Source organism: Alexandromys fortis, unplaced genomic scaffold (genome assembly GCF_014885135.2).
Source record: "Alexandromys fortis isolate MF-2015 unplaced genomic scaffold, M_Fortis_MF-2015_v1.1 scaffold_2_1_26212458, whole genome shotgun sequence".
Taxonomy (NCBI): domain Eukaryota; kingdom Metazoa; phylum Chordata; class Mammalia; order Rodentia; family Cricetidae; genus Alexandromys; species Alexandromys fortis.
The window spans coordinates 2,145,107-2,163,615 of NW_026067930.1; the positions used below are offsets into that span (position 1 = coordinate 2,145,107).

The window sequence follows — 18,509 nt, forward strand, 5'->3', positions numbered from 1 at the left end:
GCTGTTCAGGAGGCTCCTGATCTCCACTTCAGAAGCACTGCATTCGAGGTACATGTGGACAGCCATGTCTAGGTGCTGGGCAAAAGGCAGAAGTCTGGACATCAGGGAAGAGATTCTGGAAGAAGACATGGATTTGGGAGCCACCTATCCTTCCGTGGTATTTGTAATGAGCATGGAAGCAGATTCCTCTGAATGAATAAATAAAGGGGAATCTGTAGCGTAGATAGAGCAGGGAATTTATAGAATAAGAATGAATGTAACTTGGTGTAATGTAAAAGCATTTCTTCTTGTGTGGGGTATGGAAAATTACTAAGGTGAAAATTGGGAGAGCATTTGCCCGTTTGAAGGCTGCCACACCCATCTGGCCCTGCCAGATGTGGGGGGCTGCACCCAGCAACCGTGGTAACGAAATAATCTTGCCACACAAGAGGTTCCCCCACCCTTCTGTGGCCAGTCGATACCGATAACCTAGGACACCTGGTTATCGGAAGGATCAAACGAGGGGCAATTTTGAACTGGCATAAAAGAGGTGGCTGAAGCAGGGCGGTTATCTCACTTCTCACAATGGCTCTGGCACCAGGCCTCCGTGGAAAGAGAGATCCTCCTAGCCTGCCTCCCGAAAAGCAGCAATACTGAATGCCTTGCCTAAACATTTAATGTTCTGTCTCCCGAGCACAGAGTTTTGTCTCCCGAAAACAGACATTTAACACCTTGCATCCCGAATGCAAATCCTCATTCCATGAGAGTGGACATTGAAGGTCTGTCTCCCGAGAACAGACTAGATACTCTGCCTTTCAGAATGCTTTGCCATCCCGAAAGCAAAGCTTTGTTTTCTGAGCAGACAGAACGCTTTGCCATCCCAAGAGCAAAGCTTCATCTTCGAGAGTGGAGAACTAAAAGCCTTGTCTCCCGAGACTCGGTCGCCCAAAAGCCGAGTCCAAGGCACTACCAGATACCAGCCTGGAACATCAGGACCTTATCTCCCGAGTGCAGACTACAGGGTCAAGAGTCGATCTTCGCTACCCAGCCCCCAGTGCGGACAAGAGCCCAGCCTGAAAAAATTCAAAAAAGCCCTTTTTAAGCCAGGGAATATCAGGTCGTATGATGCTATTTCATGTGTGTATAAGATGTTAAGAGAAGAGCATAGATGTGTTAATACATATGTTAATGTGTGAAATGTTAAGAGATATTTTATGGATAATTGATCAGAGTAGGAAATAATGGATAAGCTAAGGTTAAGGAGTGTTTTATAGATAATTAATGGATAAGTTGTATTAAGGTTATAGATAATTAATGGATAACTTGTATTAAGGTTATAGATAAGTAACGGCTGAGTTGTATTAAGGTTAAGATAAGTTAGATTAAGGTTATGAATTGGTTTTATGTATTAGGTTTAGTAGGATTAATAATTGTGATATTGAATTGCCTGTGTGTTGCCCATTATCAATCCCCCATGCCTACTGAGATTGTAACCCCCATTGATGCATTGGATATTGAAGTTGCTAGTAAAGAATCATCATAAAATCAATTCTCTTGCTTGGTCTGGTTACTCATCACTCTCTGGGGAGAAGGGCACAGAGTCCTCATAGATATTACTCGAAAAGAACCTGGAGCTGAAGTCCCCCAGCTCCTAACAGTATTAGAACTCTAACACTGGAGATCCCTAGAGGGTGTGAATCTGGAAAGAGCAAAGGATTCAGCAAAAGAGGGTGGGGAAGGGCAGGCAGAGAGGGTCCTGGGTACTCAGGCAAGGGTGTGAATCAAGGAGAAGCAAGTTTCCATAATCTGTCTTTCTACGTCACAAATACCCCAGTGTGGAGGCCTGAAACAACACAATTCCATTTTCATATGCTTCTGCAGGTCAGGGTACTAAGATCAGGGTGCCACCAGAGTTGTATTTCAAGAGAGCACGTTTCCTGGCCTTTTGGGACTCCTGTGAGCCACTGGCACTTCTTTGTTGGTAACCTTCCTCCATCTTCAAAACCTAGGGCCCAGCCTCTGTTGCCACTCCACCGCCTGCATCGCAGGGTCTTCTCCCATTTGATCCTTTAGCAACAAACACTGTGTTTATACAAGGCTCACCAGACAATCAGAACAAACTATCCGCGTCAACAACTCTGACTTAGTCACAACTGCTCAGTTGCGGGCATGTTTCACAGATTGGGGGGATTAGGTATTGGGCTCCTCATGGACCACCACACAGCTTATCACAATACATTTCCAGTCTCCAAAGGTTCAGATGTGATTCACATGCAAAATGGTTCATCTCATCTCAAGGTCTCCCAAAGCCTACACCACGTTTCAAATCTCATCATCAAGATCATCTAAATGGGCACATTTTGAACTCTTGTTAAAAAGGAATGGAAAGGAAAATGTGGTACATTTACACAACGGAGTACTACACAGCAGAAAAAAATAACGACAGCTTGAATTTTGCAGGAATGGATGGGCTAGAAAACATTATTTTGAATGAGGTAACCCAGACACAGAAAGACAATTATCACATGTACTCACTCATAGGTGGTTTTTAAACATAAAGCAAATAAGGCCAGCCTACAAACCACAATCCCAGAGAATTTAGACAACAATATGGTCACTAAGAGAGACTTACATAGATATAATCTACATGGGAAGTAGAAAGTGGAAAAAGACAAGATCTCCTGAGTAAATTGGGAGCATGGGGACCTGGGGGAGGGTTGAAGGGGGGGAGGGAAGGGAAGGGGAGAGGCAGGGAGGGGAGCAGAGAAAAATGTAGAGCTCAATAAATATCAATAAAAATGCATTTAAAAAAACAACAAAACAAAACAAAAAAGGAATGGAAAGGGAATACTGGCTACGGGAGGGCCTTGGGAACCTCCCATCACAAGGTGGCGCTGGACTTAGCCTCCGGTCTGTGCTCGCCCGGTCAGGGCTCCCAGGACCGGACGCTCAGCCCGGGCTTCCGCTCCTCACGAATGCGCGGCTCCCTCTGCCCTTCGTAGTTCTACGGGCGGGGGAGCTGCCAGGCCGGGACTGCTTCCTTGCTCATCCTCGGTGTAGCGAGCTAGACACCACTGAGATAGAAGCCTCCCGGTGGTCTAGAGCGTCCCCGGAAGTGGCTCGGGGAAGGCCGTGAGGAGCGGACCAGTGGAGGGCTGCGTGGCCGGCATTTCCCGCCGGTAGTGGCGGCTCGGGGTCCACAGGTGAGTGGGGCTGGGCCGGGTCTGTCGCCACCACCACGAACTGACTGAAGGCCGGACCTACGCTCCCGCCCCGGAGCCGGACGCGCGCCGTTGTTTCTCCGCCCGGAGGAGTCGCGCTCGGGACTGGCGGATCCCTTCTCAGGGGTCCTCCCCCGGGATCGGGTCCCCTCGGCTCCCAGGCGCTCCACCGGCACGCAGACCGGTCAAGCTCGGTCGTTCCTCCCCTCCTCTCTTGCCCATCTTTTGAGTTTTTCTCTCAGTCTCGTCCGGGCTGCAGCCCGATGTCAGGTTGTTTCTTAACACCGGTTATGATGTCTCACGACCGACTCGAAAATATTTGTCTCTCCTCTTAGGAGCTTACACTCCCGCCCCAAGAAAGCAATCCTTTAATCCCCTGTTCAAGTGGCTCTGTGTTGTCAGTGCTTCCTTTGAAGTCCCAAGGTTGGGAGCCTCCCGGATTTCTGCAGCCACGTTTCGGAAGTTCTAAGAGTAGTACAAGATTCAAATTTTCCCTCTGTTCCTCTTTTCCCTTCCTCCCTTCCAGAACTTACTGGGTAGGTAGCCCAGCCTGGCCCTCTACTCACAGCAGTTCTGCCCCAGCCTCTCAAGTGCTCGAATGACAGGTTTGAACCACCACACTCAGCTTGGCAAAATTTCATTTCTGAAGTGGGTGGATTCAGCCACTTAACCACTCTGCACCAGTGCAGGGCAGGCACCATCAGGAGCTGAGGCTCCTCCTGAAAGGTTGTCTGCCCCTCAGGTTGCTGCCGAATTCCTCAGCTCCCTGAGTTTGTTACTGAATACCCACCCCCACCCCCAGAGTAGACTGTGGCCTTGATTTCCCTCCGTTCCACAGGGAGCCTCACACAGCAATTGTCATATGAGCCAGTGGTGTGTGCACCACCCTCACTATGACTAGAATGGGAGGCCCTTGGGGACCAGCACCACGATCTGCAGACCAAGAGGCTGACTTGAGGGAGGAAACAGGGTTACACAGCTGGCTAGTGACAAGCCAACATTCCCCACGTGGTTTTTGGAACTCTTGCACTTTTAAATATATGTCTTGTGTCTCTTGCATTGTGGTCTTGGGTGCGCTTTTGTGTTGCTCATGGAAGTAACCCTGTAGCCTTCTGGTTCATCAAATGCTTAATTGGGAGGAGCCACCCAGATAAGGTTGTGGGGGTTAGAGGAGGCCAAAGCCATTAGGGATGCATTGTGACTCTTAACCTTTTCTGGGCATTTATGAAGGTTGCTGGTGCTGTTTGCTCTAGGGTCTGCAAGGAAGAGCTAGTTAACAGACTGGACAGCAAACCCCAGGCCGATGTTCGAAGTGATGCTTTCAAGTGACTAAGCCCATCTTGAGTGTTCTCAGTAACATTTTTTCTTCTCTGCTTTCCAGTTCCTGAAGTGTATGGTAAGACACTTGTCCTGGTGAGAAGTGTTCCCAGCTCAGAAACCTGGACACTTTGAAAGGGAAAAACTGCCACCTCTTGCCATCTGTGTGAAGGCTCCAGCCACGCCCAGCTGTCCAGGGTAACTCAACCCTGTCACCTCTCCTGAAGAGAACAGTAGCCTACTACACTACTAGAGCGTGAGGCCTAAGTGTGCTGGAGCCTCACTAAAGGGAAACCGAGGCACGTCACTGCTGTAGGCAGCGAGCAGAGCCAAGAATGAACCTGGCTTGACCCTAGGATCAGTCCTGCACAAAGGCAGACAAGAGGAGGAAGAGACTGTGGCCCAGGGGCCAGAGAGAAAGATAGGTAGGGAAGGACAGGCCCAGCCCAGCCTGCACTACTTCCTCATGGCCTCCAACCAGGCTGCAACCAAGGGCAAGGGGGAGAAGCGGAAGCGAGTGGTGCTGACCCTGAAGGAGAAGATTGACATCTGCACCCGGCTGGAGCGCGGTGAGAGCAGGAAGGCCCTGATGCAGGAGTATAACGTGGGCATGTCCACTCTGTATGACATCAAAGCCCACAAGGCCCAGCTGCTCAGGTTCTTTGCCAGCTCGGACTCTCGCCAAGCACTGGAGCAGCGGCGCACGCTGCACACCCCCAAGCTGGAGCACCTGGACCGAGTGCTTTACGAGTGGTTCCTGGTAAAGCGGGCTGAGGGCATCCCTGTGTCAGGCCCCATGCTCATCGAGAAGGCCAAGGACTTCTATAAGCAGATGCGGCTGACAGAGCCTTGTGTGTTCTCCGGAGGGTGGCTTTGGCGCTTCAAGGCCAGGCATGGCATTAAAAAGTTAGATGCCTCTAGTGAGAAGCAGGTGGCCGACCACCAAGCTGCTGAGCAGTTCTGTGGCTTTTTCAGGAGCCTTGCAGCTGAGCACGGGCTGTCCCCTGAGCAGGTGTACAGTGCCGACGAGACCGGTCTTGTCTGGCGATGCTTGCCGAATTCCACCCCGGACGATGGTACTGTGCCCCGCTTCAAACAGGGCAAGGACAGACTGACTGTCTTAATGTGTGCCAATGCCACAGGCTCCCACAGAATCAAGCCCTTGGCCATTGGGAAGGGTGGTGGCCCCAGAGCCTTTAGAGGCATCCAGCACCTGCCTATTGCTTACAAGGCCCAGGGTAATGCCTGGGTAGACAAGGAGATTTTCTCAGACTGGTTCCATCATATTTTTGTCCCCTCAGTGAGAGAGCACTTTAGAACCATAGGCTTGCCTGAAGACAGCAAGGCAATTCTCTTGCTGGATCATTCACGGGCCCACCCACAGGAGTCCGAGCTCGTGTCGGAGAATGTCTTCACTATCTTCCTGCCTGCCAGTGTGACCTCCTTACTGCAGCCCACAGAGCAGGGCATTCGCCGAGCCTTCATGAGGCTCTTTATTAACCCTCCTGTGGCCTTACAGGGCTTCCCCACCCGCCACAGCATGAACGATGCCATAGTCAATGTGGCCTGTGCCTGGAATGCTGTGCCTAGCCAGGTCTTCCGGCGGGCCTGGAGGAAGCTGTGGCCCACGGTCACATTCACTGACGGTTCCTCCTCTGAGGAGGACGCCGAGTGCTGCAGCATCAAGCCTCACAATAAGGCGTTCGCACACATCCTTGAGCTTGTCAAAGATGGGCCCTCCTGTTCTGGCCCTAGGCTTCAGAACAGCAAGGCTGAAGAGCAGGGGGTGGCGGGGAGGGACGTGGGTGAGGCCCCGTCCCAGGCCACTGGGCAGGCAGAGAAGGACGCTGTTGAGGATGACGAGGCAGCCTGGGAGCAGGCAGCCGCCTCATTCGAGGCGCTTGTGCGCTTTGCAGAGCAGCAGCCGTGTTTCACCATGCAGGAGCTGGGGCAGCTGCAGGCACTGCACACAGTGTTCAGGAGACAGCAGCAGCTGAGGCAGCCGCGTGTGGCGCTCAGGGCTGTGATCAAGCTTGAGGCCCTTCAGGAGCACCCTGGTGTGTGTGTGGCCACAGCCCGCTCTTCCTTGCCCTGCTCATCCACGGCAGATGACAACTGAAGAACCTTGGCTGCCCCTGCTGGCCCCCAGCAGCTCCGCTCTGTAACTCGCAGCCGTGGGGCCCAGACAGCCTGCTAGTCAGAGAGCATACTCAGCCGAGAGCATGGCTCCTTGTTTACACAGAGGGTTCCGTATGTTCTGGCTAGTGGTTTTAATGTAGCTCTTAACACAGATGGGTGTCATTTGAATGGCAGGAGACATGTGCCCTCTCCCTTGGCACTCTGGAGCCTCTAGCTGCAGCTGGGTCCAACAGGCCAGATCTGCCTCTGGTGTTGAAGACTGAGCCACGTTATCAGGTTGAAGTGCCTTGAGGGGTGTCCCTCCAGCCCTCAGGAGGCTCACTTGAGGTCCAACTGGTGGACCCCAAGCCCCGTCCTGAGGGCACTGGCTCAGCTCCTAACCTCAGTGCTCACGTCCCCCACTAGTAGCATCGGCACCATGCCACCCTCTTAGTCTGAACCCACCTCAGCCATGGACAGACAAACTCAGTGGTGAGACTCTAGTGTCCCTGTCCGCAGCAGGCCTTTCTCTAGGGCCAGGTTCCATGGAGTCACTGCATACTAGTTTTAGCATCGCTCAGAGGCCAACGTATGTCCAGAAGTCCATGCTCCCCCAAACTTGGAAGTAACAGCCTTTATGTGAACAGCTTGCATGAAGTCACAAGTCACAGAGCAGCACTCATCAAGAGACCTTTGAGGAACCTATGAGAGCCAGGGGCTTGGGGAATGTTGGTTTGTTTTTCTGTGTCTGTTCAAACACTGAGGATGACTGTTGCAGACAGCTCTAGCTGTGGCTGAATGTCTTCTTTACCTGCATGTGTGAACATTATAACCATGTTGTTTTTAGAAGTCTTTGTTGTGATTCTTCGGTCCCTGTTGACAGGGACCACTGCTCTGTCACACCACTTTTTCTGTGTGTCTGGGTGACATCTGTGTGCCCATTCCTCTGTGGTTTCTGTTGTGTTACTGTTGCAGCTGCTAGAGCCGCTGCAGGTCAGGTGATGGACGTGGAGGGGAAATTCCCACCCTGGGTGGATGGGGCGGGACTGGGCGAACTCCTGGGACCCTGAGGTTTGTGCCCATCAGACCACATTCCAGGACCAGTGCTGGCCGACCTTGAGGACCTGCTACTGGGCCTGCCACCTACTAGATTTGTGATACCTGTTCCCAGGGCACCTTCCAGAACAACCAAGGTTGGCAAGCCCCTTTGTCTTCAGAGAACCAAGATGAAGGCCAAGTGTTCTGCCTTTCTCTTCTACAACCTCAAGCTTCCTTGAGGCTTGTGCTAGAGTTGTCTAGGTGCAGACTTGGGAAGGGGTGTCAGTATCCTGAGAGCATGCAGTTCTGTATACTCTGAGCATGCCTAAGGCACTTCCCCCATGGGGCTAGCCTCTTAGAAGCCCAAGCAGTCCAGTATGTTAGCCTCAGAACCTTTTCCCCCAAGCATTCTGAGATGGTAGAACCATTGTGTCAGATGTAAAGGTAGACCTGGCAGGACCTCATTCCCTTTCCCTTTGCCCAGTGACCACTGAGGCCCTCAAAAAGCCCTGAGCTCTGGTCCCCTATATACTGTTTGCTTCCCCCTATGCCTCAGTCTCCTGTGAGCTGGCATCATAGGCACGTGCACCTGTGCTTGGCTCTTTCCTGCTTTCTAGCAGAAGCCAGCTGTTCCATTGACGGACAGATCTTGGGCACTGAAGTGTCACAGTTCCCTGACTGCTCCTTTCCCACCAGCAAAGGCTCTCCTCCCTCCACATCACCTCTCAGAGGTTAGTGTCAGCTCTGGCCCTCTGCTTCCAGGGAACTGGAATGATGGTAAACCTTGTGTTCTCAGCAGGGTCAGAGTAGGACTGTCCCTTCATTTCCTCTAGATAGGCACAAGGAGTTGATGCTCATAGTGCTTCCTTGTCCAAAGAGGCAGATGTTACTTCCAGAGTGTGCAGTTTCTTCTTCAAGGGGATGGGTACCCTGAGCCCTACCTGGCCCTTTGCAAGTGTCCAGGGAAGATCATTCTGTAGCATCTGGTTGGAGCACGTTGTCCCTGAGCCCATATAATTACTACAGTTCCTCCCCCCCCCCATCAGTACCTGCTCCTCGGTGTAAGAGCAGAAGCATCCTGTCACAGCCCTGCGTGTTATCTCCACAGAAGTGTATCCACAGCAAGACGGAAGTCACAGCCTTTGTCCTGTGGGTGGAGGACAATGGGTGGGCAAGTTGGTGGATTAGCTGGGTGAGTGGGTAGAAGAGGAAGCGACTGCCCTGCCCAGTTGCCTAGGTGGAAGCCAGAGTCTATTGGGAAGCCGCTCAGGCCCTTCATGACCAGCTGCACCAGACCTAAGTACCGCGTGATCTCAGAAAGAAGCTGGGTGAGGTCTGGGAGAGGATCCTGCATGGGGCTGTGGTAACTGCTATCACCTCCATTAAGGTTGGATCTGAGGTTAGCTGGAAGAGGACCCTGAGGGAGGGTCCAAATTTAAGGGAGTTGGAGCTGGGATCAGCCTCTTGTGAGCCTGGCCTTCAGCGAGAGGACCTCTGAACTTAGTGAGGCAGTAGCTGCAATGTGTGGGGGAGAGGGTGGGGCTGTGGCTGTGGAGGGGACTGCCCTTGTACTGGCTCCAGCTCCTTTACATGGTGGCCCTTTGCCCGCCTGTCCCTGCCTGCCACCAGCCCTGTCACCAGAGCACCCCTTGCATTCCCAGTGATTGTCATGGCATCCTTGATCATGGGACAACAGGTTTTTAAGTAGGGAGTCCAGGGATCCCTGTTAAGTGACAGGATCAGCTTCAGCCTGACTGAATTTAAGGAATTATTTTGGGATTGTTTTGTTTGTGGTTCCAAAGATGCAACCCTCAGCTCTACTCCCCCTGTGTTTAATAGCAGAGAGGCTTAAGCTTGGGGGAGGGCGATAAGCCAGGGTGCAATGCCCTTTAGGGGGAGCATCCTCAGGCTGGAAAGCTATGGGGGCTCTTGTATGATGGGGAGGCTATGCCAGGGTCCTGAGGGCCCTTATAGATGCTGAACACTCTGGGTGGGGCTGATAGAGATCCCTCTGTAGGACACCTAGGCCAGGGTTATCGTCCCACTAAGTGCCCTATCCAACACCCTGGCTGCCTCTTGCCCTTGCATCCCTGAGATCACAGCTTCAGCCTTCACCATCAGGCCTCGGCATCCCGAGCCCAGCACCAGCCTGTGGAGGAACTTGCCCAGATGAAGGGAGCTGCTCCTGAGAGATGGAGAGCTTTGTCCACCACTCACAAAGGACAGGAGGTAGCAAAGACAGAAGTTGTGTTCATGAATAAAAGGCCTTCTGTGGAACTTACCAGAAGCACCATCCAATAAAACTGTGTCCTCACCTGCCATCTCTAGTGATAGTAAATTCACTGTGTACTCCTCAGCCATTACAGCCTTCTTGTCTGTGTTCCTTGTGATCTCTGAGTCAGAGCTGGCAGCTGCCCAGAGTGCTGAATTGGCTCTCTGTCCTACCACTGGGGACAGGCATGTGCCATGTAGTCTGGGCGTTCTAGAAAACAGGCCACAGTGAAGCTTGGAGCTGCAGAAGGATTCTGGGAAGATTGGAGGAACATCAGACCAGCCCCCATAGGTACCCCAAATGGGCAGAGAAGAGGTGTGGAGTGGAAGAACAGACGCTAGGGGGCCCCCTCTGCACACAATCTCTGCACAGACATGAAGTCAGAAATTATGCCCTCTGGTGGTTGGGTAGAGGCTTGTCCTTGTTCACTTCTGTAAGCATCCCATCCACAAGGCCATGTGCACATTTGTGCCAAAAGATTATTTGGATGGACCCATTGATAGCCCCTGACTCATTTTCCCAACAGGAATACCCCACCTCCTCCCCAGTCCTGTAAAGGCTAGGCAGGTTTATGCTTGCTAAAGATGGCACAAACTCCCTAAGCAGCCATCTCTGTTTTAATAGTTTACACAAACAAACCTGAGCATGCAGGAGACTCCCTGGAACCTTGGACATTCTGTAGCCAGCTGCCTACCTGTCCCCTTACCTGGGAACTCCCGTGCTGGTGGGCCTTTAGAAAGCACTTCTGACTGAAGGTGTCTGCAGCTCTTGGGTGCCTGTTTCCTGCAGGCTCTACTTAGGCTGCCCGGTCTCTATATACTCTGTCCCCTCTGTGTTAGACTCCACTGTAGCATGGCCGCTATGCCACCCAGCCACAAGGTCACACTCTGTTCAGTAGCTTCTCTCATGGTGGGAAAGTCGGGCCCTCAGCTGCCGTTCTGGTCAAGGACTTCTGAGACATTTCTAATAATTGGATTTTATTTGCTGACATTAAGTGGCATGTGGGCTGACAGGCCTGGCTTCTTACTTGATAAATGGGATCAGAATGGCATTGTGAGTCCTTTAAAAGCTTTATAAAAGATAGCTATGCCTGTCACGATGCCCAGTATCTAACCCTGTGCCGACCTCTGCAGGCCTCCGGTGTCATCTATTACCTCCTCTCTCAATGACCTCAATGTGGAGAGCATCCACATCTACCAGACATCTTCTGAGGTTCCCTTACTCCATCCCCTACAAGCCTGGCTAGGGCTGGTGCTGATGTTGCCACCATAAGGCTGTGGGCCATTTGCATATTGGATCGTGAAGGGTCTGCTTGGTGAAACAATTCAGGAAATTGTTTGGGTCCCTATCTATGAGACATCTCAGAGAGGCGTGATCCCTGAGACTGCTGTTTAACGAGGCCAGAAGTTCTGTTTTGGAAATGTGTAGTGATAGCCACATATCTGTGAATGCAGTGATGGCTGAAATGATATCTAATGGTGGCTCAACCAGCCAGATCCAAAGAGGAGGTGTTCACCCTGGAGTCTGGGATGGGTGCGGAAAGCTTCAGGGGGACAGGCTAGGATCGTCAGGAGCCCTACATCAGGAAGCCTGCAGAGATGAAAGAGGAGTTGGAACCAATGCCTGAGCAATCACATAAGGCAGGGAGAGAAGAAACACCTGCCCGTGCTGCTGCTCCTCACTTCCTGTCTCCCTATAGCTGTGCTCCTTGGGAAGGCTTGTTTTCGAAAAGCCATCAAAGAAGGTCAGGAAAGGGATATCAAGAAATAGAGCCAAGGAGAGGGAACACTGAACCAAAGTCACGCCATAAGCAAAGACGGGTTGTGCATGTGACTGTCAATGGCTGCGCCATCAGAGGTGACTAGCTTTGTCTATTTTCTTGAATTTATGGAGTACCTACTAAAGTTAAGGCCATGGTGATATCATCGTACATAAAATATTCACTATAGCCTGGGTGCCAAGTCAGAAGGCAACTTGAGAAAAGGTTTGACCCCTTGAGTATTTGCCATGGGCTCAGGAGAAGGCAGGCATCAGTTGCAGGTAAGAACCGGGTATTCACAGATATAATGTCAGGCATCCATTAGCCTACCCATCTACCCATCTGCTCATTGAGTCGTTCATCACCTATATATCCACCCAATCTAATACACACTCTCTTATCTACCTACAGTTCTGTCCATCCATCCAACTACGTAAGGCACTCACTCATCCATTCATGTATCTGCTTATCTTTCATCATCCAAGCATCATGAACCTTCACCTCCGACCCATCATCTGTCATTCATCCATCATCTATAACTATCCATCCATGTATCATCCAATCATCTTCCATTCCATTATTTATCCATCCGTTCACCTGTCTGTCTGCTCATCCATCCTTCACTCATTGATCTGTCTATCCATCCATCTACCCATGTATTCCTCAACCATCAGTCATCCACTATCTATCCATCTGTATATTCATATCTGCGTCTTCACCATCCATTCGTTCATCCATCATCCAGCTAACATTCACGTATCATCCAGCCATCTACCCACCCATCCACCTGTCTGCTCATCCATCATCTCTCCATCTACCCAGCGGTCTACACACTTTCTGTTTGTCAGGTCTCAGCATGGGGTCTTGGGACTCGACATACTGGAGCAGTGGTCCGTGATGGGTTTTGAAGGGAACATCATCAGCCCAGGACCCCAAGACCAAGTTCTCAGCACAAAGCAGGTTTATTTGCCCCAGAGGGACAGAGAGCGGGGAATAAGAGACAAGCGACAGAGGGCGAGGGAGAAGGGGAAAAGAGCAAGAGGAAGAGGCATTTGTCCTGGAGTTGGGAGGCAATGACAAACGGCTGCCTCTGGATAGAGAGGAGACAGACATGACCCATAGTAAAATGGAGGTTTATAAAGGTGCAAGGGGACACTTTGTGTTAGGATGGGGTGTTTGAGTTTTAATGGAGCGTGTTAATTGGGTGAGCCGATGGGAGTTTCTGATTGCTGGACTTCTTCAATACTTCAAGGGCTGAACCTTGGTGGTCAGCCTCAGGAGGAAGAAGTGTCTAAATAGGGACTAGACCTTGGTGACTAGCGTTAGGAACGGAATGGAATGGTTTTAGCAAGGCAGAGGGAATGGGGAGAAGGGCAAGGCCTGCCAGAGCCACACTTGCAATGCTCAAGCTGGCCAGAGTTCCTTCAGGTTTCCTCAGCTTTGTTCTGCAGGAGACAGCAAACCTTCACAAGTAAAGTAATGCTGTAGATGGGTTTGCTGTAAATGTTCCAGGGGAAGTGGGGAGTGTGGCAGAAAGGGGGAGTTGGGAATGTTGGTAGCTGAGAGACCTCCTTCCTGCTGTGTTCCTGGGTATACCAAGGTCCGTGTAGAAAAAAAAAAAACTTCCCCAAAGGCTCTGGGGAAGGGGCTGCTCTTGCCAAGAGACCCCAAGGACACTCAGGAGTCCCTCAGTGCCAGGGTCCCACAATGCCCTGATAAACAAAGCTGTGGACAACTTGTCCTAGCTTTATCCCAGTGCTGCTCACTCTCCGGATCTCTGCGCCATGTGACGCCCAGGTTCTAAACACAAAGGCCTCTTTCTGCTGCAGAGGATGCCTAGGTACCCGAGAGGTGAGTCACCCAGTGATGCTGGATAAGTGACTGCATCAGCACCACCACAGCACAGCCCCAGCACAGCACAGCACAGCACAGCACAGCACAGCACAGCCCCAGCACAGCACAGCACAGCACAGCACAGCCCCAGCACAGCACAGCACAGCACAGCACAGCACAGCGCAGCGCAGCACAGCACAGCACAGCACAGCACCAGCCAGTGCAACTGGGAGGAGCCATAGCAAGAAGAGTGGCAGGGAGGAAGAGAGCCAGGGAAGAAGTTGGAGATGGAAGAAGGCAAGGAGAGAGATGGAGGAATTTAGAGAGTAGAGAGGGATAAGAGAGAGGGTAGAGAGAGATAAGAGAGAAGGAAGAGAGGAGAGGAGAGAGGAATAAAGAGCGTGAACAAGAAAGGTAGATGTGAGGCTAGAGCCGCCCTCCACGCCTTCGTTCTGCTCTCATCCCCTCCCTGGCCCATTCTTTTGAAGCTTTCCTGTCCGTCTCCTCTCTGAGATCTGGTTCAGCCTTAATCCCCCAGTTTATTCAACACCAAAGCCAGGGCTCCACGGCCTCCTGCCGGGCCCCAGGTTGCGAGGATGCATCCACACTGTCATGTGGTGTGTTATAGGTGGAGCTGGGTGGAGTGAGGCGCGTGCAGGCCAGCCCTGGTAGACAGGGGACCAGGGAGTAGCACAGTCACTGTGTTGTCAGGGATACTAGAGTCCAGATTAATTGTCTGCACCCCAGGTAGAGGCCAGAGGTTATTACTCCTTCAGCACTACGCTGAGGGCAGTCCTCCAGCCTGGGAACAAACACAATGTGAAGATACTATGGATACTATGAGGGCCTCTGCACCCTCACTCCTCACAGACAAGAAGAACACTTTGCTGTTCTGGCTGGATCTTGCACAGTGCCCACTGCCCTGAGGCCTTGATGCCAATCCGGGTGAGAGGCAGGACTTGGGGAGGCAACCTGATAATGAAGGGTCAAAACAAGACTGGCACCAGACAGCACTCTGCCTTTAGAAACACTGAGCCCTAGAAGCACTGAGCCCTAGAAGCACTGAGCCCTGATCCTGACCACATGTAATGAACCCTGATCCAGGCCACAGAATCTACAGTCACCTGGAACATGAGCCTGCGGAAATGCCTGTGGGGAATTCTCTTCATTACCTTAAGTGAGGGGGTGAAAGACCCACCCACGGTGAGTGCCAGCGAGGGGAGGAGGAAAGAGCCACTCACAGTATCAGCATTCTGTGCCTGGGATCTCAGACTGTAAGCGAGGAAGGGGACCCGGGCAGCAGGACATATTCATCACTCTCTTCTGTGGACATAACGTCACCAGCTGCGTCAAACTCCTGACCACGTGACTTCCCTACCATGATGAGCTGTGTACCATGAACTCTGAGTGAGAACAATCCCTTTCCCGGGGAATTTTATCACAGCACTGGAAAAAAGAACCTAAGCTACGCACCGAGCCCTCATTCTGGTCACACACTGAGCGCTGCCCCTAGTCATAGGCTGAAGCCTCATTTTGCTCCCATATTTAGGCTTGATCCTGGTCTATGGCCAAGCCCTGGTTTGGTACATACAGAAACTGGACCCTTACGTTCTGCAAATCATACAAGACATGAGACCAGGAATCTGGGAGCCCCCCCAGAGAAGCCCAAAGCGGTTCCTCTGCCTCTCCCCCACAGGTGACTCACTGCTGTCCTTGGCCACACTCCTCTGCTAGCACCCACCAGAGCTTCACACTAAGATGCCAGGTCCCCCTGGTGACAGTGTCCTGGGGGTGGTCGGTGACTGTGGGGCTGACTCACTGCTGGGGTGGAGAGTTTGAATGCCATAGCTGGGCTCTCCCACACTCAGACCTTGGGCTCCAGCCTTCCTCTGGGTCTACAGTGCATCCAGAGACCTGAGACAAGGTTCTCTCCATTCTGAGCTCTGTCGTCAGCAACCAACCAAATGAGAATCTGAGCTTTGACTTCACCAGGTAGAAGTGACCTGCTTCAGGGATCAGGGGGTAGTCCCGAGGTATGATGAGGAGGGATAGGACTCATAGTGGTCCTGGGAGTTAACTTCAGAGAGCTTTGCTGGAGGTGACCCTTCAGGGGCTCTGTGCTTCACTGGACATGGTCCCCACCTACCTGAGCCCAGAAGCCGCAACAGCGTCTATAGAGGCAAGTTGGAGACCTTCGAAGAGGGTCATGGGAGTTAGGAGGAGAAAAGGGCAGGAGACCTTGGAGGCAAAGGGCAAGCTTCCTGAAGAGGGTAGTTCCATGGTCAGATGGGACAGGGACAAAAATCCAAGAGCGCTGGGGACCTCTGGAGCCTCCTCTGCACAGTCACGCCTATAGAATTGGTACTCAGCGGTCTTGATTTTGGGTGGTTTCTGGGGACAAAGGAGATGAGGAGGAAGAGCCCACATTTACCTAGGACTATTGCTGTTAAGGCCAGTGAGTTCCAGACCTCTCATGCTTCTACTGTCCCTAGACAGGGTGATGGGATCTCTCCACATTGAGGGTAAATGGGCCCTGGGCTATGCAGAGTGGAACCAGGCGGCGGGGCCACAGTTGTGGGAGGAAGGCTACGCTGGCAGATCCACCCGCAGAATGCCTAGCAAGCTCCACGGATTCCACTGTCTTCCATGCCTTCAGATGAGAACTCCGTGGTAGCAGGGAGTGGAGGTGGCCCTGCTCTCGCTTTTATTCTGACTTCTGTGAAGCATTGTCTCTAGGGCCCCCAGGAGAGAGAGGAGCTGTCTTCAGACAGCCCAGAAATGACTTCTGGCATGGTCTCTGCCACCTGGTCCTTGTTCGCTGACCAGAAAGCAGCCAGTGCCCCGACTTTCTCCAGATACAGGATATAGGGAGAGGCAGACAGGACCTAGTTCATCCTAGGATGCCCAGAGCTGTTGCTCTGTCCAAGGTGCTGAAAAGGGCCCTGGCTTTTGAGCGAGTTCTACCAGGAGGTAGGCACACTGGTAAGGCCTGTGGGGGGGGGGGGGGAGATCCGAGGGAGTATCTAAGCCCAGCTTTGAGGCTGATGTTTCCTATGACATGTGAGCACACACAACTGACGGCTGCATTACAGTACATGCATATGTATGTGGCAGAGGCAAAACCAAGTCCTCCCTGCCTACTGTGCAGTCCTTCCCGGGCCCTGGGAGCCTACAGACAGTCCACCTCTCCCTCCAGAGACTTCTCTCTGGATTCCTCCCAATATACCTTGCTGAGCCTGACCAAGGCTGACCAGTCCAGCCTATCATGTCCCAGCTGAGTGAGAAGGGGTTCACAGTGAGGGGCAGGGTTTAATGGCTGATTTCATGGAACCTGCTGGAATAGGCACATAGAGGCCCTGTGGCTTGAGCACCCACCCCATGCTGGAACAGCAGGTTTTGTGGCTTCCTGTCTTTTCACCATCTCTCTGACTGCAGCCTGGTGACAGTGTGCTAGTCAATGTCTTTCAAAGAGGCTGCACGGGACAATCCGCCTCCTCCCTCCGCTCCTCTCCCCTTGGCCTCAAGCATGTATTTGCCTCCAGGGTATATCTCAATTTGCAGGAGCCCTTTTGCTTCTGACCAGGCACATGAGGGAAGGGACAGTGCCAGGCCACTACTGTTAACACAGTAGCCCTACCAGTAGCACCCGGGCCAGAAGCCAGATCACAGTCGTGACACTCCCCAGCTGTTCCCTTCCTTTTCCCTGTGAAGAATGGAGTGTGGGACTGTGGGTCAGCATTTGTCTCACATTTAGGGAGCTCAGTTTGATTCCCCAGCACACACACACACACACACACACACACACACACACACACACTGCCGAGAAGAGATTGGGGGTAGGGCACTCTTCACACCTCCCGTGGATGCTGCTTGCACTGATCTCAGAGCATCTGGATTTTTAGACATTCTCCCACTGGAGAGAAGAAAGAAGCCCATCTCCCACCTGCTGCATGAGCACAGCCTGGCTAAGGAATAGACAGGTGGAAAGTGTCCTTTGGGGACTGGGTCCTAAAAGGCACAGCAATTTCCTATCTGTCCTCTGACTCCACCTTGCTCCCTCATCCTTGCCCCTTCTCCTCACCACGAGCAGAGCAGCCCAACCAACAAGCAACAGACTAAGGCTCCAGCCATCTCTGGGCACTTGGGCAACATAATTCAGGTCTGAGACCCACCAGCTCTTTCGACTGGGCCTAAAGGTGAAGCTCACCAAGAGGGGACTCAGAGAGTGGTTCAGAGAGCTGGGGAGAGGTGTATGATGCCGTCTGGATTGCAGCTGAAGAAGGGCGCAGAGTCCATGCAGTGGTCCAGTCCGAGGTCTCCGTGTTTCTGGGTGCTGGTGCTGGTCTAGGACAGCAGGGCAATAATGAGGCAGGTCTGGCTGGATTGGAGGAGGCCTAGTCTGGGGGACCCACTGCTCCATCAGGGCACATACTCAGCCCCCCCACTTCCTCACCCTGAAGTATCTGGCTGGTTCCTGACTGCTAGCTTTCTCTGGTTCCCATCTCAGGGCAACTGCCACTCCCCTTCTCTAGGCTTCTGTGGCTCTCAGCATTTTCTGACTAGGGGAAGAATCAGCTGTGGACAGAGATATGATGAGTCACTTCTGGGCTTCCCCAATATGCTGGCACAGAGGGAAGTCACTGACAGACACCAGCTGAATCAAAACTGTAACTCAGAGGGAGGACCTTAGACAAACAAGTCACCAGCCCAGCTGGAGTAAGGTATGGCCTCTGAGGTCCCTCTATCTTGTTCCCAGAGCTGTCTCTTTTCTGGCATCCCCACCTACTCAGGGGGAGTGCCATGGTCAGGTTGTCCAGGCTCATTTGGGTGTCCTCCTTTGGTGACACCCGCTGCTTGCCTAGTCTCATTAACTGTGCAGGCCCAGTCCCTAAAACCCAGCAGTGCACAGCCCCACCTTCTGGGCTAAGTTCTGTGCATACTCTGGAAGCCACCTTAGAGCTGTATCCCAGAG

General features: G+C 52.3%; 1 protein-coding gene and 1 long non-coding RNA gene across 2 annotated transcripts; one reads left to right on the forward strand and one right to left on the reverse strand.

Annotated features, from left to right (window-relative positions):
- The first annotated feature begins 2,938 nt into the window (after positions 1-2,938).
- Jrk (Jrk helix-turn-helix protein) lies at positions 2,939-7,484 on the forward strand. The gene is made up of 2 exons (XM_050145339.1): positions 2,939-3,182; positions 4,582-7,484. The coding sequence occupies exon 2, from the start codon at positions 4,984-4,986 to the stop codon at positions 6,634-6,636; it is 1,653 nt and encodes a 550-aa protein (XP_050001296.1). The 5' UTR covers positions 2,939-3,182; positions 4,582-4,983; the 3' UTR covers positions 6,637-7,484.
- LOC126503567 (uncharacterized) lies at positions 7,330-18,102 on the reverse strand. The gene is made up of 4 exons (XR_007592328.1): positions 17,991-18,102; positions 17,745-17,881; positions 8,723-8,820; positions 7,330-7,446 (listed from the first exon to the last, which is right to left on the reverse strand). It is a non-coding gene; the product is annotated as an uncharacterized lncRNA (long non-coding RNA).
- Positions 18,103-18,509: the final 407 nt, after the last annotated feature.

Excerpts from the sequence above, each read along its gene's own strand:
- Jrk (XM_050145339.1), top strand. The coding sequence starts at position 4,984 with ATGGCCTCCAACCAGGCTGCAACCAAGGGCAAGGGGGAGAAGCGGAAG.